Source organism: Silurus aristotelis, assembly GCF_946808225.1.
Source record: "Silurus aristotelis genome assembly, chromosome: 5".
NCBI lineage: Eukaryota > Metazoa > Chordata > Actinopteri > Siluriformes > Siluridae > Silurus > Silurus aristotelis.
Window position 1 is genome coordinate 27,405,524 of NC_139578.1, and position 27,810 is coordinate 27,433,333.

General features: G+C 36.8%; 1 protein-coding gene across 4 annotated transcripts in view; it reads left to right on the forward strand.

Moving 5' to 3' along the window:
• The first annotated feature begins 366 nt into the window (after positions 1-366).
• Positions 367-27,810, forward strand: part of LOC310726750 (laminin subunit alpha-3) — a 132,362-nt gene continuing 104,918 nt past the window's right edge. For all 4 annotated transcript variants that reach the window (XM_083542555.1, XM_083542556.1, XM_083542557.1 and 1 more), the window contains exons 1-5: positions 367-814; positions 1,772-1,924; positions 17,822-17,939; positions 21,839-21,957; positions 23,636-23,806. In XM_083542555.1, coding sequence (XP_083398681.1) covers positions 560-814; positions 1,772-1,924; positions 17,822-17,939; positions 21,839-21,957; positions 23,636-23,806 — 816 coding nt within the window. In that variant the 5' untranslated portion in view covers positions 367-559. The remainder of the gene's footprint in view (positions 815-1,771; positions 1,925-17,821; positions 17,940-21,838; positions 21,958-23,635; positions 23,807-27,810) is intronic.

Sequence of the window (27,810 nt, forward strand, 5' to 3'; positions counted from 1 at the left end):
TCATACCAGGGTTTTTATTAATGGCTTTACTAAACAAGCATATTGAAGGATTCTTTTCTTTTCTATCTATCTATCTATCTATCTATCTATCTATCTATCTATCTATCTATCTATCTATCTATCTATCTATCTATCTATCTATCTATCTATCACTGTATGGGGGATCTATCTATCTATCTATCTATCTATCTATCTATCTATCTATCTATCTATCTATCTATCTATCTATCTATCTATCTATCTATCTATCTATCTATCTATCTATCTATCTATCTATCTATCTATCTGTCTGTCTGTCTGTCTGTCTATCTGTCTGTCTGTCTGTCTGTCTGCACCAGGGAAGTAAAAGTGTACAGTACGCGCGCACACGCGCTCGCAGACGAGGAAGCGCTCGTGCCCGAGTCCGGTGGGGGGGGGAAACCCGCTTCTGAACAAGTGAAACGGAACTCTGGAGTCTCGCGCGCGACTTTCCGAGTGAACAGAGTCATATCGCACTTTATCATGTCTCGGATATGACCGGATTTCCGCCACGGTCCAAACGCACGCAACGGCAACGCAAATGGCGCAGAGGAGAAGAGCACCGCTGCTGTTCCCGGCGCTGATCTGCGCGCTCGCCGCGGTGAGAGCGCGAGCCTCGGTCAGCGGTGTACCGGGGGGACTGAGCCTGACCCCGCCGTACTTCAACCTGGCAGAGGGCTCGCGCATCTCCGCCACGGCCACGTGCGGCGAGGATGACAACGGAAACCCCAGGACGGATCTCTACTGCAAACTTGTCGGAGGGCCGACGTTGGGATTAACGAGCCAAACTATCCAGGTAAAACACACACACACACACACACACACACACACACACACACACACACACACACACACACACACACACACACACACACACACACACACAAACTTACCTATGCATTTCCCGACTGTACATTGTTATTATTTGGACGTGTAAAAGCTTCATTGTAATTATTTTCCCAATGAATAAATGATTATTAGTTATTATTATTTTTTATCATTAACCTATAAATGATTAATATTATAGTGTGGGGTCTGATCTACATTTTTAGTTCCTTTATTATACAATCAAAATTCTATTCAAAGTATTTATTATACATTACAAAGAATCTTTAAGGCTGATTTGGTTGTCCAATACACACAATATTGACCCTTTGGCAGTTTTGACATGTTCGCTGGTGCACTCACAACACAGCAAAGTGCTTTCTTGAAGGTTATAGGAACTCTAGAAGAACCTGAGAGAACCTGACATTTCCAGCTGTCCCAATGCTTTTGTCCATATAGTGTATATAGACAAACTCTATCAGGTTCTATCAGGTTCTTCAAGAGTTCCTATAACCTTTAAGGAAGCACTTGAGAGCCCCTTAAGGTGCACAGGGGCATCATCATGCTGGAATAAGTTTTGGCCTAAAACTTATTCCAGCATGATGATGCCCCTGTGGACAAAGCCAGCTCCTGGAAGATCTCCTGCTGTAGAGCTCTAAACCCTGTTGAACACCTTTGGGATAAATGTGAACGCTGACTGCACCTCAGACCTCCTTACCTTCTCACCTACATTAGTACCTGACTTTACTAACACCATAGCTGAATGATCACAAATCTCCAAAATCGAGTGGAACATTTTCCCAGAAGATGTTAAAAAAACATGTTCAAAAAGCACGTACCAATCTGCAAGGTGTCCACAAACTTTTGTAAATATTTTTGCATGTAGTTCACAAGTATAAAACCCTGAGGCTTCATGTGATGATTTCAGGGGCAGTACTGTGACCACTGCAACGCCAATAACCCTGAGAAAGCCCACCCGGTGAACAACGCCATTGACGGCACGGAGCGCTGGTGGCAGAGCCCACCTCTCTCTCGGGGGCTGAGGTATAACGAGATAAACGTCACTCTGGATTTGGGTCAGGTGAGTGTACAGTACCGTGAGAACTTGCTGGAATTTTGGTCTTCTTTGCCAGGGTCCATCTCTTATTTCTAAGTTTAATCATTTGGACTTGTGTGAAGTTTTCCCAAGAAAAAAATGCCTCAGTTGATCTACAGTGGACGAATGAAAAGGACTTATTGATCTACAAGAGCTATTTTTGAATCATTTCTGCAGTTCAGGGTTCCATTCTCCCGCACATCATACCATAATACCGAGAGAGTTTTCTATACTCTCACACTCTCATTTTACAGGGTTAGCAAAGAATCTCACAAAAGTGAGTACACCCCTCACATTTCAGCAACCCTTTTAGTATCTTCTCAGGGACAAAGCTATGGTCATATTTTAGAGTAAGACAGATTTACTGTCCTCTGAAAATTACTCAAAATACAGCCATTATTGTCTAAATAACTGGCAACAAAAGTGAGTACACCCTCAGTAACAACAGCTGTATAGAGTGTAACTATGCAAAGTTTAGACGTGTTTTTGTCCGCTTGACAGGACCATACAAATTTGTGTATCTTGTATTAAAGAAGTTACAATTTGGCGCTTTGAGTACAATTCTCTCATACTGACCACTGGATGTTCAACATGGACCTCATGGTAAAGACTCTCTGAGGATTTGAGAATTAGAATTGTTGCTCTACACAAAGATGCTGAGGCTATAAGAAGATCAGTAACACCCTGAAACTGAGTTACAGTACAGTGGTCAGGGTCTTATAGAGGTTTTCCAAGACGACTTCCACTCGGAACAGACCTCGCAAGGGTCCGTCAAAGAAGTCGAGTCCTCGTGTTGTGCGTCAGGTGCGGAAGCTGCTTCAAAAAACAGACGCATGAGTGCTGAAGCATCGCGTTAGAAGTTGAAGAAGTGGAAAGTCCACTTAGAGCTCAGACCGTACGCCGCACACTACAACAAGTCTGTTTGCAGGCCGTCGTCCCAGAAGGAAGCCTTTTTTTAAGCTGTCTCACAAGAAAGGCCTCAAACAGTTTTCTGAAGACGACCTGTCCAATGCGTGAATTACTGAAACCATGTCCTGATGAGACTGAGAGAAACTTGTTTGGCTAAGATGGTATCCAGCAGAACCAAGAAAAATGTGTCTTGCATACAGTCAAGCATGGTGGTGGTAGGTGCATAGTCTGGGGCTATGTTTGAGTTTTCAAACACAATGAAGGCCCCAAACACACCACCAAGATGACAATTGACTTGCTGAGAAAGCTGAGGCTAATGGAGTGGACAGTATGTCTTCAGACCTGAACCCTCAACCTCAAGCCGAAGATGGAGAAGCGCCATGTGTCCAACATCCAGCAGCTCCGTGATGTCATTATCGAGGAGTGGAAGAGGATCCCAGCAACAACCTGTGCAGCTCTGGTAAATTCCAGGCCAAGGAGGATTAAGGCAGTGATACATAACAATGGTGCTTACACCGAATATTGACACTTTGGACACTTTTTTGTCTATATGTCTATCTACAGTCCTCTGCCTCCTCACCAGAGCTTCTGATATAACTCAATGTGCAGTATGGGTTTTCTTCAAAGCATTAAGGAACGACATTTTATTTTTCTAAACTGAGGACCAGATGACCTTAATGAAGTGAATTATTACTATGTCTATAGATTTAACCTCAACAACAAAACTGATCCCTTTTGCTTCTTTTTTTTTTTTAAAACATGCAAATGGTAGACCAGTAAAATGTCCCTCAGACTTTGAGTTATCATTACGTCCTTGCTTTGTTTGCAACAAGATGTAAGATCATGCCCCTATACAGGAATGCTCAGAGAACCTACTTGGCATCAAGTCTTTTTTTTTTTTAATAACACACACCCATAGTTATACAAGTGACTGCAAGCAGATACAAAGTGGTATTTCCAAGATGGTCACGTTACTAAGTGGCTGAGCTCCAGACACCTCATTCCTCTTGATCATCACAATAAATGTATTCCGAACTTGTCTTTGGCAAAGGGGGGGAAAAATTCCCCTGAGGCAAAAAACAAAAAATAGACAAACCTACAGGTTTTCTGTGGTCACTGAGGCACTTTTGGGTTTCTGCACAAACCTTTTTTTTTTTTTTTTTTTTTTAACATTTCTTGTTTTTGCTTTATTTCCAAGTAGGTCATCAGGGTTTCTGAGGGATTTGTGGGAAGGTAATGGACTGCTGCCTTCATGCTGCTGCTTTTAGTGTCTCAAGAGAGCAAGATGTAAAAATAAAGCGTTATTATGGGAGAATTGAGTCCAGATTTGACTGTATGTTTATACCACAGTGCTGTTGTGGGATACAGCAAGCGATCGCTGGACTCTAATTCCACAATTGGTAATGGACTAAGTTTCTCTTTTCTTTTGTTTGGTTCTCACACACTTTCTTTCACACCACACACACACACACACACACACACACACACACACACACACACACACACACACACACACAAACACACACATCCACCTGTTAAAGGATACAGAATCCCGGCGCTTATCGCGCCAGCAGGACTTTGTTCTCTCCAAAATAGCTTGTGTGTGTGTTACTGAAAGTGTGTGTCATTGTGTTTATTTATAGTGATATGTGGGGGGTTTTGAGACTTTGTTTAATGCTGGAACTTAACCGCATTGATATTACACAAGAACTGGTTTAAAAAGAGGGTTCTTTATGCGTTTGCGGATTTTGGACCGAGGACATACTTTAGCCTGAATATATCATATTTATTTTATTAATGGACACAATTATTATAGTACAATTGATTGTGAGATCAGTAGTTTAGGAAGTGGAAATAGAGCTGAGGTAAAAAATAGGTAGAAGTGGTAAAAGTGGAAGTGGTAACATAATGGTGTTGGTCTTTCAATTGGAGGGATGTGATTGCGAATCCCAGCAATACAAAACTGTCACTTCTGGACCCTTGAGCAAGGTCCTTAAACCCCACCTGCTCAGTTGTGTAAATGGGATAATTGTAAGTCACTCTGCATAAGGGCATGTGCTAAATGCCATAAATAAAAATGTTGGTTTGGGACAAGGCCAAGTCTTACGGCGTCAAGGCTAAATGAAGCTCAAGGTCAGATGAAACTGCGTCAAGACTAAAAACCGTAAAACCTCTTTGGGTTAATTCATGCATTGCTCACAAGACTCAACAAGCATAAGTTTTACAGACTCTTTATCAAAGACCAAGAATTTAGCAAGGCCACTGTCCAAGACTATACCAAATTCTAGCACACTTTTTGGGAAAAAGACAAATTGGACAAAATACGAAGCTGGTCATTGTTTTAACAACAACTTTTTGGTCAAATTGAGTCAAAATGAAATCCATGTTGATGAGCATCAAACACTTTATGAGGAACAGATGTGATGAATTTTACACTAAATATTTGAATCATTATCATTAATTGGACCTTCATGCACAAAAAGACTGTAAAAATAAATGTTTTGAGAATTTTCTTCAAACAGCAACAGTAAATCAGCAAATGGTGACACAGGAGGGTCTCAAGAGTCCAAGACAATAATAATAACAGCGTAAGAACCTCAGGTCCTACAGCCATCAAATGAAGCACACCAAAGGCAACTGAAGGTTCCACTTTTTGCAGAAGCCAATGCATTTCTATTACTCTTAAATATTTCAAACCATACAGTTGAGTCATTCTGCCAGTTTCTACTCATAGGTTATTGCTCGTAATCACATATTACAGTACATTATCTAGACTGGCTTACAGTTATCTAATTTATACAACGCTAAGGGCAATGCTCAAGAACCCAGCGGTAGCAGTTTGGAAGTGCTGGGAATTGAACTCTTAACCTTTATATCAGAAGTCTTATCAGAAGTCTTAACCACTGATCTATCACTTGCCAGGGATGCCAGAGTGTGGCGAAATCCACTCTTAAGAGTCTGCTATCTGCCATCATACACAAGTTAATGGCAAACCCATGACTGACTTGCGTTGCTGTGTCAGAGAGAAGAAAGAGAAAAAGTATGTCATTCCTATCACCCATAGACTTTTTACTATAATGGCTGCTATCGATTATTTTAGTAATCAAGTTTTCTAACGATTATTCCATCGATCAGTCGAGTAATCAGATGAGACTTTTTCTTTTAAGAGCAATGCTGAATAAGACAGATATATAAGTTTGAACAAGTAATTTGTTTTTTTTTCCTTTTTAGAAATGTTTTATTTTTTTATTGCTGAAACTGCATAAAAAAATTACAGTGAAAACTAAACCAATTTAGTGCCTTTAATTGCCAAATTACATTAAAATACAAATAGAGTGCGTTCAAAAAGTCCCTTCGCAGTGGCCACGTAGAGTAAGTTAAAGGAAACTATTAGTTTAATGAAACCCATAATTATTCTCACTCGTATTTATTTCTGCAATGTAAAGTGTTTTCTTCATGGTGTAGTTTAAAATGATCCCAAACTTTTTCTTTGGCCTGAATCTTCTCCTGTCCCCTCGCTGTTTTCTAGCCGTTTCTCCTTTTTTTTTAATTCTGCAGCGTCTCCTGTGTGACCTGTCCAGAGCGTGCCAGAGTTTAGCGGGAGGTGCGTCAGTAATAATGGTCCGTGGGAAACACAGTGCACAGTTTAGTTAAATGAACGCAAATTTTTGTAATTTAATTACTCAAGCCAGTGCACTCTTGGTGGCGGTCCCAAGCCCGGATAAATGGGGAGGTTTGTGTTAGGAAGGGCATCCAGCGGGAAAAAATAGACCAAAACTAACATGCGGATCATGAATACGGATGATCCAGTGTGGCACCCGCTAATGGGAGAAGCCGAAAGAAAGAATATATATATATATACCTTTATTATGTGTGAGCTTAGAAAGCAATAAAGTAAGAAAGGATAGAATAGAATAGAATAGAATAGAATAGAATAGAATAGCCTTTATTTGTCACATTTACATTACAGCACAGTGAAATTCTTTTCTTCACATATCCCAGCATGCTCGGAAGCTGGGATCAGAGCGCAGGGTCGGCCATGATACAGTGCCCCTGGAGAACAGAGGGTTAAGGGCCTTGCTCAAGGGCCTAAGAGTGGCAGCTTGGCGATACCGGGTCTTGAACCCCGACCTTCCGATCAGTAACCCAGCACGGAAGATAGTAATTGAAAAAAATGAAAAGAAGCATTCAAAAGACAGAACATTAAGGAAAAATATAGAAAAAAACGGAAAACATGGAATGGAAAGAATAACATAAAAAATAGAAATGAAAATAAAATGTAAAAAAAGGAAATGAAAGAATATGAAATGTGGAAAGGATTAGAAGAGTGGGAAAATGATAAAGGGAAGCGAAGAAAAGAGTAAAGGCTTGGTTCTCGAATACATTTCTGGACAGGAGTTAAACTGAGACACTTCTCAAGGGCACAAAAAATAATCTATCTAAGGCCAGTAGTTTCCCAGTCCCAGTCTAATGGGATTTCGTGACAAGGTCCAGTCAAAATTCAGTAAATATATTCTCCTGGTTAATTAAGGAGACTGTGTTAATTAGAGACACGCCTTTATTACAGTAAAACCTCAATCTGAACACTTACTATATATTTTCTGCCATAAAAATGAGGGGGAAAAGATAACGTTTAGCATTTCTGTCAGCATTACCCATGATCTTCTGCCTCCGTTGCAATGGAGATGGAGCCAGGCGGATGCAGTCGTGCTGAGTGACACGAAAAAACATGGGAAATTTGTCTCCTTGAACATAAATCAATAGATTGAAGTTCGTGACTATATCATTAAATGCCGTGGGACTGTATTTTGGGAGTTTGGGTCTTTTTCTATACCTTTATTCGTCCCACAGTGGGGAAATTTCTATAAGGAGCTGCTACAACAAGTTGTCACTTGGCCGGCGCCATCCGCAATATAAATCCCACTCAATGACGAGCACTGTTATTATGGCTCTCTCTTTTTTTTTTTATTTGGTCTTCCTCGTAAACTCTTACACAAGTTACAGTTGGTGCAAGAAAACTCACTAAAACTCCTACAACAGACCATGTATCTTCTGCTCCTCAACAGCGCATTGGATTTCAAATCCTGCTTTTTGTTTATAAGGCATTACCTAACCTGGCTCCTGCGTATCTATCGGACCTACTATTAACACATCCTCTTTCTCGAACTCTCAGATGGATGTGCTCAACGTCCTTAGCCCTTCCGTTTGGCATCTATGGGATCTCGAGTTGTTAGCTACAGCGCCCCATACCTGTGGAATCTACTCGAGCTGGAGGTAGCAGAGCTGAAGATGTTGAGGTTTTCAGGATGGACAGGATTAGAAATGAGTTTATTAGAGGGACAGCGCATGTAGGACGTTTTGGAGACTAGGTGAGGGAGGTGAGATTGAGATGGTTTGGACATGTGCAGAGGAGGGACATGGGGTATATCATGTAGGAGAATGCTGAGGATGGAGCCACCAGGAAGGAGGAAAAGAGGAAGGACAAGGAGGAGGTTTATGGATGTCGTGAGGGAAGACATGCAGGTAGTTGGGGTGACATAAGCAGATGTAAAGGACAGGGGGGTATGGAGACGGATGATCTGCTGTGGCGCCCCCTAATGGGAGAAGCCGAAAGAAGAAAAAGAAGAAGTTTGTGATTATTTGAAACTTATTTGTTGTTAATTGTTTTGTGTTTTTAGTGTATGTAAGTCCTTAAGTGTCATATGAGGAGCCCATAAATAAACATTTCTTCTTCTTCTTCTTCTTCTTCTTATTATATATAAAATGGAAGCAGAACAAGAAATAGAGAGGGAAACTAAGGTCATGCACATCTTTCCTGCATTCCAACGTTTTTTTTTACTTTCTCTCATGACTCGGATTTATGCATCACCTGAGAGCTTGCAGCACTGTGGGAAAAGTGCTGTAATGCTGTTGGGAAAAAGTGCAGGACTGTGGGAAAACATTCAGTGTTGTAGAAAAAAAAGTTTTGCCTTTCATTTAAATTTCTCCTGCTCCTCCTCTTGCTCCTGTTACTCGAAATATTTTCTCCAAATTGCATGGATGTTGCATAGTTCTAGCTAATTACATGCCATTGACTTCTGGGTAAAAGTTTTCATCCCTCAGCTCTAAATCGCTCATCTTACAAACCTTGACATGAGCTGCTACAGGACAGAGTTAACCCTTAAAATGGCACCAGGGATTTTTCTTGTGGAAAAAACAATGTGGAAAATGAATAAGGGCATGTTACCGACTGAAATGCGGGGGAGGTCCATGGAGTCTTTCATTTGCATTTAAGTTTTATGGATGAATCAATTCAAGGGGAAAAATAAGGAAGAAGGAAGAAATATGAAAAGGGGTAAAGAGCATGGAATGGAAATGAGGAAATTAGAAAAAAAGGGGGAAGAACTTGAATGCAAAGAAGTGTAAAAAACAAAAGGGGAAAGGAAAGAAAAGAAAGTGAGAAAGATTTGAACGTAAAAATGAAAAAAAAAACGAAAAAAATTGAGATTTGGAAAATAACAATGGAAAAGAGGAAAGGAAAAAAAAAAACATGGACAAAACAAAAAAAAAAGAAACAACAAAAAGGAAAAGGAAACAAAACAGAGAGAGAGAGAGAGAGAGAGAGAGAGACAGAGAGAGACAGAGAGAGAGATGTGATATTATAAAGGGGGAAACAGTAAAGGAAACAAAAGACAGGAAAGGGAAAAAAAAAGTAGACATAATATACAAAAAAGAAAAGGAAACAGGGGGTGTATGGGCAGATGTAATGATTTGCGCATCCCTTTATTGACTTTAAATGCCCTTCGCTTCTTTTTTTATGGTTAAACCCTTCGATCCATCACTGACCTACAGCTACATTTGTAGAGGAAATACGATTAATGCAGGTAATTTGTCGTCCTGACCTGCTTTATTGCTTGATCACGTTTTATGGATGCGGAAAAGCTTTCATCCGTTTCGAAATCTCGCGCTTGCTATAGTCACTGTCCAGCTCATTTCGTTCCCAAGCTGAAATAAACGCTAAATAAAAGATTCTCTTCCTGAGAAAAAGTTGCAGATGGCTGCCCCTGTGCTCACAATCGAAACCCTGTGGAAATATATTCCTCCTTCATGTGGCGCGTTTTACGATTTCCGGGTTTGTCGCGCACCGTTCTGGGAATCGCAGATACATTTTTGGACTTGGGGGGGAGCATTGTTAGGGATTGACCTTTAATACCACCTGCCTTTTTCAGCCATGCCCACAGGTGACTGTACAAGAGCCTGCGCCGGGGGTCTTTAATCTTCTTTGATTTGTTCGCGGAAAAGAGCGCTGTATCCGTAAAGCGTATGATCTTTTCTAGGAATTTTTTGTTTCCCTCGTTCGAGATTTAACGTCACGCCTTTCAGCTCGTGTGTACAGTATGTGTGCGAGAGTGAGCGAGTGCGAGAGAAAGAAAGAGTAGTATAGAAATCTGTCTCCCCCCCACGTGACCACCGTCCCAGCCACCTGTTTCAATCAGTTACACTAATGCCTAACGCTCTTATTATTTTAAAGGCCGCATTTCGTGCTGCCGCTTTGGGCTCCGGCTGTCTGTCTCTCTCTTTGTCTGTCTGCGGCGACATCAGGTGATTGTTCATTTGGGCTGCATTCTTTATCCCTGAGCTCGCACACAATATATAGATGTCGAAAATAGCCAGAGCAAAACACACACACACACACACACACACACACACACACACACACACACATGGGGGCCACGTAGGCTCGCTTTGATTTAACTCGAACTGCTAATGAGGTGATGAGTGAGGCGATTATGGGTGATAAACCATGGAAGGTAAAAACGTTTCACCCCCAGGTCTTCAAGTACACCCTTTAACACTCGTGTTCCCAGTGTTGAAGAAGTCTTTGAATCATTTGTGACCAAAAAATGACGTTCAATTTAACCCAAGTTTATTTCTATAGCTCTTCTCACAATTGCCTCAAAGCAGCTTTCTAGATTGGAAGAATTATAGAACAGAAAATGTGATATCAGTGAAGTCTGTAATTCTCCCGAATGAGCAAACCTGTGGCAAGGAAAATCTCCCTTAGGTGGTATGAGGAAGAAACCGTGAGAGGAATCAGACTCTAAAAGAACTCACCCTCAACTGAGTGCCACCAAGAGTGTGATTATAAATCATTAATACATTACAAACCCTGGAGAGCGAGAAATATCATGAGCGTGTGATTGTGAGTAATGTCCTATTCTACAGCCGTATACAGTCATTTGGTGTTGAGGAAGCAGGTGAACATCTGAGTTCATTATAGATTCGACACCAACTCCTCCATACCAGTACCTTAAAATGTTCAATGATTTACAAACAGCATGTGTGGAATATTTTTAGGTATTGACTAAGAGGTTGTTGTATGCTCAAAGTCCACTGTCGGAAATTTTCATGAAGTGGGATCCAGCTGGAGCTGGTACATCGCTAGATGACTAGGGATCCCCGCAGGGTCGGTATCTTCTCTTTGAAGGTCCATAAGGTGGGACCCAACAATCTAATTTATATAGATGTTCCTCACACACTTTCTGAATTTTCCTGAACATTAGCTGTGATAGTTGAAGTAGGTGCTGCTCCATTAGAGATAAATGTCAACTTTTTTTTGTGGCAGAAAAAAAGATTAGTATTCCATTTTCTGAAGCACATTATGACAAACCACAGACCAAAATGTAATTTTTTTGCTTTTTGTAGCTGGTATTAGCCATGTAGTGCATCTGTGTATTCTGTAGGTTTAGGGACTAGTTTTGCTCAGTGTTGAGTAATTTTCTTTCTCCAAAGGTGCTCAATAGTGATCAGGTCTGGAGACATACTTGGCCACTCGATCACCTTTACCTTCCTTACCAAGGCAGTTCTCATCTTGGCAGTGTGTTTGGGGTCCTTATTGTGTTTAAAAACTGCAGTTCAGCCCAGTTTCTAAAGAAAGCAGCATCACGTTCTGCTTCAGAATGTCACTGTACATGTTGGAATCCATGTTTCCACTCACTGAACCGCAGCTCCTCAGTACCGGCGGACCTCATGCAGCCCCAGACCATGATGCTACCACCAAATTCAAATTCACAGTGGGCTAAAAACTGGGATGAAATCACGGGCTAAACTCAATATTTATTGAAAAATTGTGCATGTTTTCCGTCTCGCCAGATATGTAATGTTGAATCTTTTCATATAGAAACAAACTTTAGTTTTGCATAAACATTGAATCTGAAACAACCAAAGTTTAATATTATAAACACATTATATATAAATTATTTAAAATAAAACACATCAGTGGCATTCGTTTCTTAATATCTCTCTCTCTCTCTCTCTCTCTCTCTCTCTCTCTCTCTCTCTCTCTCTCTCTCTCTCTAGCCTTTCAAATTCCTTTTTAATGTAAAACTTTTTTTCACAGGGCAACAACAAAACAACCAAAAATAATAATAATTAACTTCAATAAAAAACAAACAAAAAAAAACAATCATTCAACCATTAACAGTTTATGCCTTGGAGTAGAAAAAGTGCATAAAGACAACATTCATTCGAGCTCAGTTTCTACACTCTGATTTACTCTGATTGGTTGAAGACAGATTTCTGCATCTCTTCTTAGATACCTGGCATCATGTCTGGGTTTAGGCTCTGAGCTGAGGAAATCCTCAGGATTGAGTGAAGATGTTCATCAGTGAGACTTTTGAGTGGTGTTTTGTTCATCTTCATTAAAGAGAACAGTTACACACACAGATATGTTCTGGTGAACACAGAGAGGATTTGAGCAGCTTGGGCACGGAGTTGTGCAGTGTGTCGGGGAGGAAACATGGAAACTGTGCAGCACACACAGAGTCGTACTTTGACTTGAGTGTGTCTCTACACTGGAGTTCAATCAGCTCCATTTGGAGGTTGGTTGGTGCGCTTCTCACGCCAACCACAAACGGATTACTGAGCAGTTCAAATCTGCATTTCTGGGATTCAAAATCGGTAAATCGCAGAGTTTTTCAGCGGTCTCGACTGACGCGCCAACGCACTAACAAAGCATTCTGGGATTTGTAGTATTAGCGGTGTATGCACTATGCACTGGCGGGCAGCTCTAATACACATTTGATATGATGTCGCGAGCCACATATAATTACACCGCGGGCCAGAGTTTGACACCCCTGATCTAAACCAAACACGTTTATCTTAGTCTCTTTAGACCAAAGGACATGCTTCCGGTAATTCATGCTCTTGGACAGGTTGTCTTCAGCAAACTGTTTGCAGGCTTTCTTGTGAGACAGCTTCTGCACCTGACGCACAGCACAGGGACTCAACTTCTTTGATGGACCCTCGCAAAGTCTGTTCAGAGTGCCGTCTTGGAAAACCTCTATAAGACCCTGACCACTGTACTGTAACTCAGTTTCAGGGTGTTACTGATCTTCTTGTAGCCTCAGCATCTTTGTGGAGAGCAACAATTCTAACTCTCAAATCCTCAGAGAGTCTTTACCATGAGGTGCCATGTTGAACCTCCAGTGGTCAGTATGAGAGAATTGTACTCAAAGCGCCACATTTTAACTGCTGTAATACAAAATACACAAATGCGTATGATCAACTTAATTATTTAGCGTGTACCCACTTTTGTGAGATACTACTCTATATCTATTATATTATTATTTTTATTGATTTTTTTTTACGTGTTTTTCCGCTGCAGCACCACACACACACAAACACACACTAAAAACACACTACCTGAGACATCTCATTCATTCATCCCTGTCCTTTTATATGACTTGGGGCTAATAGGTTGGTCTCAGAGAGTAATTTATTCATTTTATGGAACGTTTAATTCACCTCCTGAATTTGTTTGTCATGTGACATCACAGATGCATATGTTCTGTATTGGATACAGGATTGAGTTCATAAATCCCAATCTTTCTCCTCAGCTGAATTATTACTGTTTCCTTATTTGGAAAAGATTAAATCAGTAGAGACAGTAGTGTGTGTGTGTGTGTGTGTGTGTGTGTGTGTGTGTGTGTGTGTGTTGGGAGGGTTCAGTTTACTGCCAGTATGTACATATACATTTACATTTATGGCATTCGGCAGACCCCCTTATCCAATGTGACTTATAGTTACCTCATTGATACAACTGAGCAGTTTGGAGTTAAGGGCTTTGCTCAAGGGTCCAGCAGTGGTGGCAGCTTAGTGGTTTGAACTTGTGACCTTCCTATCAGACGTTAACGTCTATAACATGAACCACTGAGCTAGCACATCGTTTTTGCAAATTCTCCTTACGCCTACTTGGGTTTCCTCAGGGTTCAGCATTTGCTAAGGAACAGTATTTAATAAGGATTACGGAGAGTTAGTTTATGAATATTTCATGATTATTTACATTTTCTAAGCTTGTATGATGTTCATACTGCTGGAATACCAGCCTGAGCTCTGACTTCCATCCTGACATTTTCGTACGATTGTAAAAAAAGACGTCGTAAAAAACAGAACAAGAGAAATTGAACCGAAGGACACGGAGGACGTGTTGAAATTCACAGCTGTCTAATTTCTCTATTTAATGTTATTTAGAATTTAGTCTCCGAACCTTCGGCCTGAAGTTGCTAAAACGTGTTAATTGAATCTTTGGGTGAAAGCAATGGTGACAGTCTATTATGTTTTGGCCTTTCCTTTGACAACATTGAAATTGATGCTAATGCTTACCCTCACATACTTGGTGTGCTATGACATGACGGATGATTAAACATGTTCTTTCCTAACACACTGCAGGACCCTTGTGCCCTTGCTTACCCGGTGTGTGTAGTGTGTGAAGCAGGAATAAACAGAAAAGGAGTTGATTTAGGACTGTTTGGCTATAGGATACGAGAAAGGTAGCTGATTCAGTCAAAGCATGTCAAGGCTTGAGCGTGTGTGCTTTCTGTATTGTGTTTTTATTGCTGCATGCAGGACTGGACTGGTGAAGTGAACACACAAACACACTGATCCATGAAATCACATCAAAACATACTGTGAGGAATTTACTGTGTAATACAGTGCTGATGAACGCTGTGTTATGATTGGCTAGAAGGTGTGGATTTATTTAAGATTCATTTATATCAGTTGAAACTGCTTTTTGAACATCCCGGTCTGTTATAATAATGGAATTGGAACAAAACTTTCATATGTTTGTGTGGACTTGCGGTGGGAGTTTTGCCCCCCACAGAAAAGGAGATTGCAGAAATCCAATTTCATTCAATTCGGACAAACTCGGAAGCTGTGCGGAAAACCGCGTTGTGGCGAATCAATTCGAAAGAGTTCACAAGGGGAAAAAAAAGTTTGTGTATCTTCTGCGTGGGAACGATGAATGGGCCGATACGAGATCTGATATGGATGCCAGGTGAAGAGGAGGCTTCCGAAATTGCACAGATTTACAGATGCAAATTTGATCCCTCAAGTAGTGGGTCTCATCGACGGTTTAACACGTTTTCACGTGGCAGGATTTAAATTTTGTTCGAATTATAGAGACGTTTATCCCACCCCTCTCAAATTTTTTTATCCCGATTGAGGTGTTTATATGGAGCTTTTTTTTTTTCGGATTGGACTAATTGCAATGCTCCATCTAAACACACCTAGTGAGGCGTAACATGGGAGTAACATGGCATGAATGATATGATGTTGGGTGTGTGTGAGGGGTGTAGGGGTTGTTTGTGTTTGGTATGTGACACCATTTCAGGAATCCGTGTGTTGCTGACATGTCTCTTCACATACCCCAACTTTGCCTGCATTCGTCTGCAGGAGCGAGGGTGCGGGTGTGACAGCACACATACATTCCGTCCCTCTTAACACACTGGTGTGAACGAGACGTAGGCCAGTTCAATCAAAGATGGCAAGTGGAAATCCAAGGCCATGTCTGGAGCACTTCAGCTTTGTTTCCTAGCTCTGACTTTTTTCTTTTTCTCAAAGCGTTGTGTGAACTTGCAAAAAAGCAGATTTTTGCTAGGAAACAAATACGGACGAAGATCCATATATGTGTGCGCTTTGAATATGTGCATCTCTCAACACAGGTGTGTCAGTAGCAGCTGCGTAGAAGCAGCGCATCTCATATTTTACGTTTCTTGCCAAAACAGAAACTGATTCATAAATGTGCATTCGAAATAAACTAATAGAAATACTACTAATAAAAAGACAATAATAACAATATTTGAAACTACTACTTAAATAACTATAATAAACAAACAAAAAGTAATCTAAATTGAGGGTCAAAACATAATTCTATTAATCAGGATAATTCCATATCATAATAATACTACTAAAACAAAACAGGTAAATCCAGTAGAATAACATTAAAATTTTGGAAAAATTGTGGCGCCAGAGAAGGGGTCCTCAAACTACGGATACAAATAAGACCCGCCCCCACAATTAAAACGGCCCTTTGTTCAATGCCTGAGACATTATTTCAAAATGTAATTTCAAATATATGTTTAACTCATATCATATATCTGTATTTGGTAATAAAGGTTGGCTTTCAAACAAAAATTCCCTTTAGTTATTAATAGAGGTCGAGGCACCGATAGTTGTTTGCAGGGACTATCAGCAAAAATCTATACCGATAGTTTTTCCTGCTTCCTGTCATTCCGAGAGCGGCCTTTAGAGGCGAATCATTAAAGCCACGTGCGGCATGCTGCACGGAGAGCGCTATATAATATTTATTATCTAAAATGTATTAACTATATAGTTATATTTATTAATTAATATATTCATATTTATTTCCTTTAGCACATTTTCATGATTTTTAATTTTTGAAATAAAGTTTTTTTCAACTTTATTGTTACAGTCAACAAGGATTTATTGTTATTGTCAACAAGGATTGTTATGTTTGTTTGTTTTTTTCCAGTATCCATTTTAAAATCGGTTGATTGATCGGTTATTAGCAAGTACGACCAAGATATCGGTATCGGTAAAATCCATCGGTCGATCTCTAGTTATTCACGTAGCCTACTTGTTTGTTAGATTCACCCACCATCCATATACATAAGTAAGTCAATATTTTGATTTTAATAGTAATAATTATGAAAAAAATTAACATAAAAATTTTACTGTTAGTTATAATGCTTTTTCAATGACAATTAAAAATACCGGTCATTTCTCTGTATGGTGCATAACAAAATAATCAACTAATCTAACATTAGAAGGCGTAATAAATACAATACTACAATAATCAAATCTTCTTAATAAGACTGGTAGTCACTCCAGCCCATGTCATTCTCAGTTACAGACCAACCTGCCCCATTAAAGAAAGGACAATTTATGTGGCCCTCACAGAAAAAAAAGACTCTTGCGCTAGAGTATTTGCAGCACTCGATTTACATTTGGTCAGAATGTTCCTTAGACCCTTCGCACTCAGTTTGCCAAATTTCATGGGCTATGCGCTGCCTAAACCTAATCAGAAGTAGAAAAAAGAAAAGGTAAAATAACAGTTGGGTACCTATTCACCTTCAGTGCTTGGCCCCCTAATAAAGTGGGATTTAATAGCAGAGAGAGGAATCTCGCTTTTTCTCAATTCCGGTGACCCTAGTTTGCTTCTTAGCTTGGGTGAAAAGCATTAGTAAGAAATTAGTTTTTTTTTTTTACTTCAGAAGTAACAGAGATTTGACCTCTCTCTTCAGGGTTCATTCAATGAAGGCATTAGCAACATGTGGATCATTGAAAAAGATGTTGAGCTTAGCCCAGCTATCTCAATTACATCAACTAGCCCTGTTTAGTACACTGAGGAGAAAAAATATTTGTCACTTTGTGCCTTAGTTCTCTTAACAGTGTTTTAATTTGCCTCTGTCAGCATGTCTCATGTATAGAACAAGTTAGCCATAGGAAGACATTACCTAAACTGACCTCTGGAGATTTAACTTTGCAGAAAAAGACACTGATTAAGATCCTATCACAGCTTTATTTTGATAAAAAAAGACACAGTGATGAATCTTTGATGACTTGAGAAGATAAAACTCTTTTTGCATGTAAACACTGCAGCTCTGTGACCCCATGGTTTTGTTTTCATAGCTTTTCCATGTCGCTTACATCATCGTGAAGTTCGCTAACTCGCCAAGGCCGGATCTGTGGGTTCTTGAGCGCTCCGTCGATCACGGGAAGACCTTCACGGCCTGGCAGTATTTTGCACGTGAGTTGTGTTTGTCAGTTTCTACTGATAAAGATCTTTACATTCTAAAGCATGCAAGGTTTTTTTGCCTATTTGCATGATATTGAGATGTAAATGATATTTAGGTATGTATGTGATTAAAGCAGAATATACAGTATATTGAGTAGGGATGTGAATCTTCTGAAATGAGGCCGATGCTAGTCAACGATAAGATACGTTCATGATACCTATGAAGTAGCTACTGATGATACAATTCACGATTTTGACTTATTACGATGCAGAGCGATCCGATTTCAATTCGATTCAACACAATGCGATTCAATGCAATACAATGCAGTGGGAAAAAACAATGCTTTGGAATACAATATGGTACAGATAGTCCAGACTGTCTTGTGATTTAGAAGTCAGAAGACAATCTGGACTACCTGTACCATGTTAATCTGTATTCTATGTGACTCTCAGGACACGCCTCGATCTCCATAGTGTTGCGATACGTCATATTTATGTAGCAGCAGTGGTGCTGAGAGAACGCTCACAAGAAACAGATTAGCGAGGAGAAATCAATCTACATAGAAAATATTGGTGACATTCTAAATAATAAAAGTGTAGCAAATCTACAAAAATGTATATACAAATTAGATTAGATTAGATTAGATTAGATTCAACTTTATTGTTGTTACACATGTACAAGTACAATGCAACGAAATGCAGTTTGTATATTTGTATATATACTATGAATATAATATACAGATAATTATATATGTACTATGAATATAATATACAGATGAATATATATGTACTATGAATATAATATACAGATGAATATATATGTACTATGAATATAATATACAGATAATTATATATGTACTATGAATATAATATACAGATGAATATATATGTACTATGAATATAATATACAGATAATTATATATGTACTATGAATATAATATACAGATGAATATATATGTACTATGAATATAATATACAGATGAATATATATGTACTATGAATATAATATACAGATAATTATATATGTACTATGAATATAATATACAGATAATTATATATGTACTATGAATATAATATACAGATAAGTATATATCTACTATGAATATAATATACAGATAAGTATATATCTACTATGAATATAATATACAGATGAATATATATGTACTATGAATATAATATACAGATTTATATATATATGTACTATGAATATAATATACAGATTTATATATATGTACTATGAATATAATATACAGATAATTATATATGTACTATGAATATAATATACAGATGAATATATATGTACTATGAATATAATATACAGATGAATATATATGTACTATAAATATAATATACAGATAATTATATATGTACTATGAATATAATATACAGATAATTATATATGTACTATGAATATAATATACAGATTTATATATATGTACTATGAATATAATATACAGATAATTATATATGTACTATGAATATAATATACAGATAAGTATATATGTACTATGAATATAATATACAGATAATTATATATGTACTATGAATATAATATACAGATGAATATATATGTACTATGAATATAATATACAGATTTATATATATGTACTATGAATATAATATACAGATTTATATATATGTACTATGAATATAATATACAGATAATTATATATGTACTATGAATATAATATACAGATGAATATATATGTACTATGAATATAATATACAGATGAATATATATGTACTATAAATATAATATACAGATAATTATATATGTACTATGAATATAATATACAGATAAGTATATATGTACTATGAATATAATATACAGATAATTATATATGTACTATGAATATAATATACAGATGAATATATATGTACTATGAATATAATATACAGATTTATATATATGTACTATGAATATAATATACAGATTTATATATATGTACTATGAATATAATATACAGATAATTATATATGTACTATGAATATAATATACAGATGAATATATATGTACTATGAATATAATATACAGATGAATATATATGTACTATAAATATAATATACAGATAATTATATATGTACTATGAATATAATATACAGATAATTATATATGTACTATGAATATAATATACAGATTTATATATATGTACTATGAATATAATATACAGATTTATATATATGTACTATGAATATAATATACAGATTTATATATATGTACTATGAATATAATATACAGATGAATATATATGTACTATAAATATAATATACAGATAATTATATATGTACTATGAATATAATATACAGATAATTATTTATGTACTATGAATATAATATACAGATAATTATATATGTACTATAAATATAATATACAGATAATTATATATGTACTATGAATATAATATACAGATAAGTATATATCTACTATGAATATAATATACAGATGAATATATATGTACTATGAATATAATATACAGATAATTATATATGTACTATGAATATAATATACAGATGAATATATATGTACTATAAATATAATATACAGATAATTATATATGTACTATGAATATAATATACAGATAATTATATATGTACTATGAATATAATATACAGATAATTATATATGTACTATAAATATAATGTACAGATAATTATATATGTACTATGAATATAATATACAGATAAGTATATATCTACTATGAATATAATATACAGATGAATATATATGTACTATGAATATAATATACAGATAATTATATATGTACTATGAATATAATATACAGATGAATATATATGTACTATGAATATAATATACAGATGAATATATATGTACTATGAATATAATATACAGATAATTATATATGTACTATGAATATAATATACAGATGAATATATATGTACTATGAATATAATATACAGATAATTATATATGTACTATGAATATAATATACAGATGAATATATATGTACTATGAATATAATATACAGATAATTATATATGTACTATGAATATAATATACAGATGAATATATATGTACTATGAATATAATATACAGATGAATATATATGTACTATGAATATAATATACAGATGAATATATATATGTACTATGAATATAATATACAGATAATTATATATCTACTATGAATATAATATACAGATAAGTATATATCTACTATGAATATAATATACAGATGAATATATATGTACTATGAATATAATATACAGATGAATATATATGTACTATGAATATAATATACAGATGAATATATATGTACTATGAATATAATATACAGATGAATATATATGTACTATGAATATAATATACAGATAAGTATATATGTACTATGAATATAATATACAGATGAATATATATGTACTATAAATATAATATACAGATAATTATATATGTACTATGAATATAATATACAGATAAGTATAAATCTACTATGAATATAATATACAGATGAATATATATGTACTATGAATATAATATACAGATGAATATATATGTACTATGAATATAATATACAGATGAATATATATGTACTATGAATATAATATACAGATAATTATATATGTACTATGAATATAATATACAGATAATTATATATGTACTATGAATATAATATACAGATAATTATATATGTACTATGAATATAATATACAGATTAGTATATATGTATTATGAATATAATATACAGATGAATATATATGTACTATGAACATAAAATATTGTTTTTTAGACTGATGCAAATACCTAAAAAGCAAACAACTATGCATCGCGATACAAATGCCAACTTGTATTCGATACACACCTTTTTAAATCGACGCATCACGTTTATGCCGAGACACCGATGCGAATCTGTGAATGTTACCATCCCTAATGTTGGGTCTTTTGATTTGCTTTAGATTTAAAGAAAGATTGCATTGAAAGGTTTGGTAAGGAACCTAATGTCAAGACTGTTTGGGACGATGAGCAGATTTGTACAACAGAGTACTCGCGGCTTGTTCCATTAGAAAATGGCGAGGTGAGTTTTTATTATAGTTTTTATTTTTTTTATTGATTTTTTTTTCAATACCTGTGATCAAAGTGTGTGATTTCTGAAAGTAATAAGATCGCAATACCTTTGATGGTCATAACACATGAATCCGACACATGTAGTTGTTAATCATTAAACATGACTCAGAAAGGCAAAAGCTGAGACTTAAAGATATAAAGCATATACATGATACATATACATGATATAAATATAACATCTGTTTAAAAAAAAACAATAACACAGAAACAGCAGAGGTACCAAAATACAGGTGAACACAATAGGATAACAAAAAGGTACCAGAATGGTCACGGTGGTGGTGTACATACTAACAAAAAATAACACTAAAAACAACAGTTAGAACTCAAATCAGGAGGTAAAACACATGCATCAACCAGTTCAAGGTCAAAATTAGAAAATGGAAAGAAATGATCTGATAAAAGTAGAGTAACTGCACAAAAACCAGCAGAGCTAACACAAAACAGGTGAACACAATAGGATAAGAAAACAGTAGAAGAAGAATTCCAAGTCGTTCCAAAAAATTCCAAATAATCCAAATCGAGACGTGAAAACGTTTGCATGAAAGAAGAGTAATCTGTAATCAGAAAGATCAAAGAAAAAATAAATCAGTTAAAGGTAAAATAAATAGAAAGAAAATGAAGCTTAAACTTAAATAGAATACGCATGATACACATATGTATTATGTATCACGGTCCCATCATCCCTCAGGGTAAGAGGTTTGTCTACATCAAGATTTTTTGTTTTGGCACTGAGGTGGTGGAATAAACTTCTCCTAGATGTCCGAATCCGAATCTAGATGGATGAGATTGTCATTGATAGAGGCTTCATAACACTTTTGTACATCGCTCTGGTTGAGAGCATCTGATAAATACTGTAAATGTAAACGCAAATGGTTACATAAACACAGAAACAGCAGAACGAACAGGAAACAGGTGAACACAGTAGGATAACAAAACAATAGCAGAATGTTGGGTGTGATTTTGTATTTAGTATCAATAAGGAATTAAAAGTCAAATTGTCAAGATGGTCAGAATCCAAACTGGGAGGGGAAAACACATGCATGAAACAGAAGTAATTTGGAATCAGGCAGCAAAAAAAATCAGGTCAGAATATTGAAAAAAACAAAACAACAACAAAAATAAAACACTTGATTGTATAACATATGGTTGAAAATTAGAACAGAACTAACAAAAACCTGGTGAACACAATAAGATAACAAAACATTACCAGAATGACGGGTGTGATAGTATACGTCTGTAAAAGTCAAATTTCCATATACGCTGAAAATTGCAGGTTTGGAAGGCAATAAATGTAACAAATAATGTTGAAAATATGATGTTTGTTAATGAATAAAGATAATGAAGATCTAAGAGGTTTGAATGTAATCAGTTTTAAGGTAGTAACATTAACCACCTTCCCGTGGGCTCACCACCTGCAAGAGGGACCGTAAGGGACGGTGCTGCGAGGATTGGGCAGCAGTCGAAGGCGGGGGTCTGCTTAGACTGCTGCCCCCGCGACCCGAATTACGGATAAACGGGAGAAAATGACATGACATGACATGACATTAACCACCTTGTTGTTGATTTTTTGTATTTTTATCAGCACCTTTGATCTAATCCATACGTACTGATATCATCGGTGCTTTCAGATTTTCGTGTCTCTCGTGAACGGCCGCCCGGGATCGAAAAACTTCACCTACTCTCCGGCCCTGCAGGAATTCACAACGGCTACACACATCCGCCTGCGCTTTTTACGCACCAACACACTGCTGGGGCATCTGATCTCCAAAGCTCAGCGTGACCCCACCGTGACACGCAGGGTAAGTGTGTGTGTGCGAGCGTTACGTTAAAAATGCACCAATGTCATCGAAGGATTTCTTGCATTTACACCAATCTGAAACACACTGGTCTGATTGGGTGAATGGAAAAACGATGGCTTTATTTTAGAAAACACAAAAACATGTAAAATTGCTGAAAATCCTAAAATGATAATTTTTAATTCTCCTGTATAAGTCATAAAGTGTTACAAGATTCACATGTCAGCGGATTCAGATTTACTCTGCTTCTGAGTGATAACGGTTACTGAATAGCTTTTACATTGGATTTACACATGAGGATGTTTAAAGCAATACAATGTTAATAATAGAATACAATTATATACCGTAATTTCCGGACTATTAAGCGCACCCAAAATATAAGCCACACCCACTGAATTTGACAAAGAACATAAATAAGCCGCACCTGTGTATAAGCCGCAGGTTCCTACATTGAAACTCATTAACTTTCCACAGGCTTTAACGAAAAACAGTGTCTGTAACACGGCTTGTATCTAAACAGTAGCCTACCAAGAAAGTCATCGTTCACTGTCTTCCTCCTTCCTTTCAAACATTTTCTTTCAGGAGTTTTTCTTTTGGCATCGTCATGCGTTTAAAAATCACCATCGGTGAAGCTTTTCTCCCGATGCCGTGCAGCTCAGAACACCGGTGAAGTGTGTTTTTTCATGCCCGGTTGTTTTCAGCGTGACGAATGATTCGCATTTCCTGTAGACAGTCCGAGTGAGTGGCAGGTCAAACATCAGAGGAACCTCATCCGTATTTATGATGTGGTGCGGCCCAATTCAGTGGAAGCGCATCTGATTTAATATACAGAGTTTCATTGGTTCACCTGAACCCGTTCAAAAATTTTATTGGTCTAATGTTATGGGGCTCAATTTCCTGTCTTGAAGTTTGTGAAACCGGAAAAAAAACCCTGGAAAAATCCATAAATTAGCCGCTTCGTTGTTTAAGCCGCGGGGTTCAAAGCGTGGGAAAAAAAGTAGCGACTTAAAGTCCGGAAAATACGGTAATTTAAAACTTTTCAACTTCCTCGGTTTTCTCAGGTTTTTTTACATTTTTTAGTTGCAATGCTACTACTTAAACACTCAATATATGGTCAAATGAAGGTAGCGAGTCCAAATATTGCTTCCTATTACAGTTTTAAGTGTTCGCTTGTTATTTAAATTAGTATTGCAATATTTTAGAAAAAAAAATTAATTTAGAGGAAATTTTGGTTTCTGACATTTTACAGTAAAAAAGTATAGTATTATTATAACCTAGAAAAGATCATGGCTGGATTAAATAAATAAATAAATAGATAGATAGATAGATAGATAGATAGATAGATAGATAGATAGATAGATAGATAGATAGATAGATAGATAGATAGATAGATAGATAGATAGATAGATAGATAATTAGGGAAAAATCGTAATACAATTCACTAATACAGTGTAAATTGTAATACTAATTTACTAACAATTTATTCATTGATAAAAAAAAATGTAGTGGAAATTTTTTTTTCAAAATGTTAAAAATGTCATAATAAATTAATTCTTTCATGGAGTATATGAAAAATCAAAAGAACATTTTAATGAGTGGAAATAAATTTTCAAAGGAGAATATTTTTCACATACATTCGGATAAAGTACAGAATATTGTATTAAAATATTATACAGTAGTAATATGTCAAGTCGGTTTTTATTGTCATTCCAACCATAAACTGTCCAGTGCAGTACACACTAAAAGAAAATGACTTCCCTCCAGGACTAGGGTGCTACATATTACAAAATACATTAACACAATATAACACAAAACTACTAGGCAGCTCCATAAAGTGCAACATTTCGTGCAAAAACAACACAACAGCGAGACGGTAAACATAGTGATAATGCAGTACAGTAAATGTGTCGCAGTGCAAATGATAACAGCATGTGTGAGAGGTGTGTGTGTGTGTGTGTGTGTGTGTGTGTGTGTGTGTGTGTGTGTGTGTGTGTGTGTGTCTGAGATTGCCCACAATGCCGGTGGCCTTATGGCTGATTTAGCAACTTATAAAATAATCTTCACTACTACTGCATTCTGTACTAAAGATCAAACCAGATACATCATCAAAAAAACCCTTCTCACATCCCGTCCCTGGAGTCACGAATACACAAATTCTGCTTTATTGTGTATTTGATTCCAAGTGACATAACCAGCAGTGATACAGGCTACGACAGGTGAGATCATTTTTCTCCTGTGGAGAGAAGATTTTCCTTCGCTTATCAAGTTCGAACACGAACGATGTGTGTATTTTCGCCGCACAAAGGATGGGAGTAGATCTTAGATACGAACATGAGCTGAGTAAACAAGAGATAGAATTGACTTCATCTGTTGACTGTTTAGTTAGCAGACATGTTGGTCCACTGAAAAATTTTCGTTTTTTTTCTAAACACATTTAAAAAGCGATTAAACGGCCGTGAACACGACACAAAAAAAGTGCTTTCAATGCAAGATGACTCAGGTGGAAAAGCGACTTTCTGTACAGAGACGCAAATCTCAAAACGCAGGCAACTGGATCCTGTAGTGTAATTAGTGTGGAGGTAATTAAACATACCAGGTCTAATGTAACACAAAAACCGCAAGGGTTTTCCCTTCTGTCTCGAGTTAAACCGTATCCCAGGATGCTCTCTGCTCAGGCCAGAGAGTGGTAATTAAACTGCATCAGGAAGTGATGAGGGGGGGAGGTGGTAGCTTAGTGGTTAAGGCATTGGATTTTGGATCTGAAGGACATAAGTTCCCAAACACAATATCCCAAGCACACCAAGCTGCCACCCCTGGGGACCTTAAACAAGGCCATTATTCACACATTTATTCAGGACGTCCTTTCTTTACTCAAAAAAGAAGCACTCACTTGGTGCTTGTTTATGCATTTAATGTGTCATCCAGACAGTAAGGAAATACAGTAATGCAACCTAGAGTTAGCAAAAACATGAGCTATTTTTTTTTTTCAGCATGTCACAATATCATATTTCTTTTCTTGGCAATATTTCTTCGATAAAATAGGAATATTATCTGCATGCGCTTCAATAATCCCACAAGGTCTTTTTCTGCTGCACCTAATGAAACGGAGAGATAATAGAGTCTGAGTAATGAGAGAATTCCATTTTGTACAAGGTTTTTTATAAGTTCGCAGGTTTGCAGGCGAGTCTGAGTCACCTTGATAAGATTTTTAAAGGTTGATGGAGAGGAAATGTTACCTCAGTGAACCTTTTCGAGAGCTGTACACCACGACTCTCGTGTATACGTGCGAAGAACAGTGCTCCCTCAGGTGCCATGTCCTGTTTACTGACAGGAAGTCGCCTGGTCTCCGCTCTGGTCTCTCTCTTACCTGTCTCTCTCTTTTCGCTCAAACATTCCTTTGTGCTGGGCCGTGTGCCAGCTGAGAGCTGAGCGCCAAGTCAAGTGTAGAGTAATGTGTGTACTCAAGGAGAGTGTTTAGACCTGCTTGGGCATTCTGTAAGAGCTTTCATCACTGCTCTGTGGAGTCTGGCATACTTCAGGCACAGGTCAGGAAGCATAACTGGTGTATTAGCAAGCAAATATATTGTAAATTTAGCTCGGAGATTAGTGGATGGATAGCAAGAGCAGTGAACCAGTGACTGGAGATGTTCCAGAATGTAACCATAAGTAACCTAAAATAAAAAAAAGAATAATTGTTAGCAAATGGCTGGTGTAAAAGACAAATCAAACGTTTCAGGATATGCATTGTTGATTGATTATATTCCTATAACAGCACACCCCTTTTGTGCTGTGGTTTAAGGGTGGGAATTCCATCTGTCAAAAACAGTCCTAAATGCCTTTTTTTCTAAATACACTTTTATTAATATGTATTATGTTGTGTACATTTTCTGCTAACAAGCCTGGAGTTCATATCGGGAGAATAATGTTTTATTGGACTCACGTGTCGCAATTTTGATTACTCAGCCTCTGTAACACAAGATAAGTGGGTGGAGTGTGAGCACACTTAC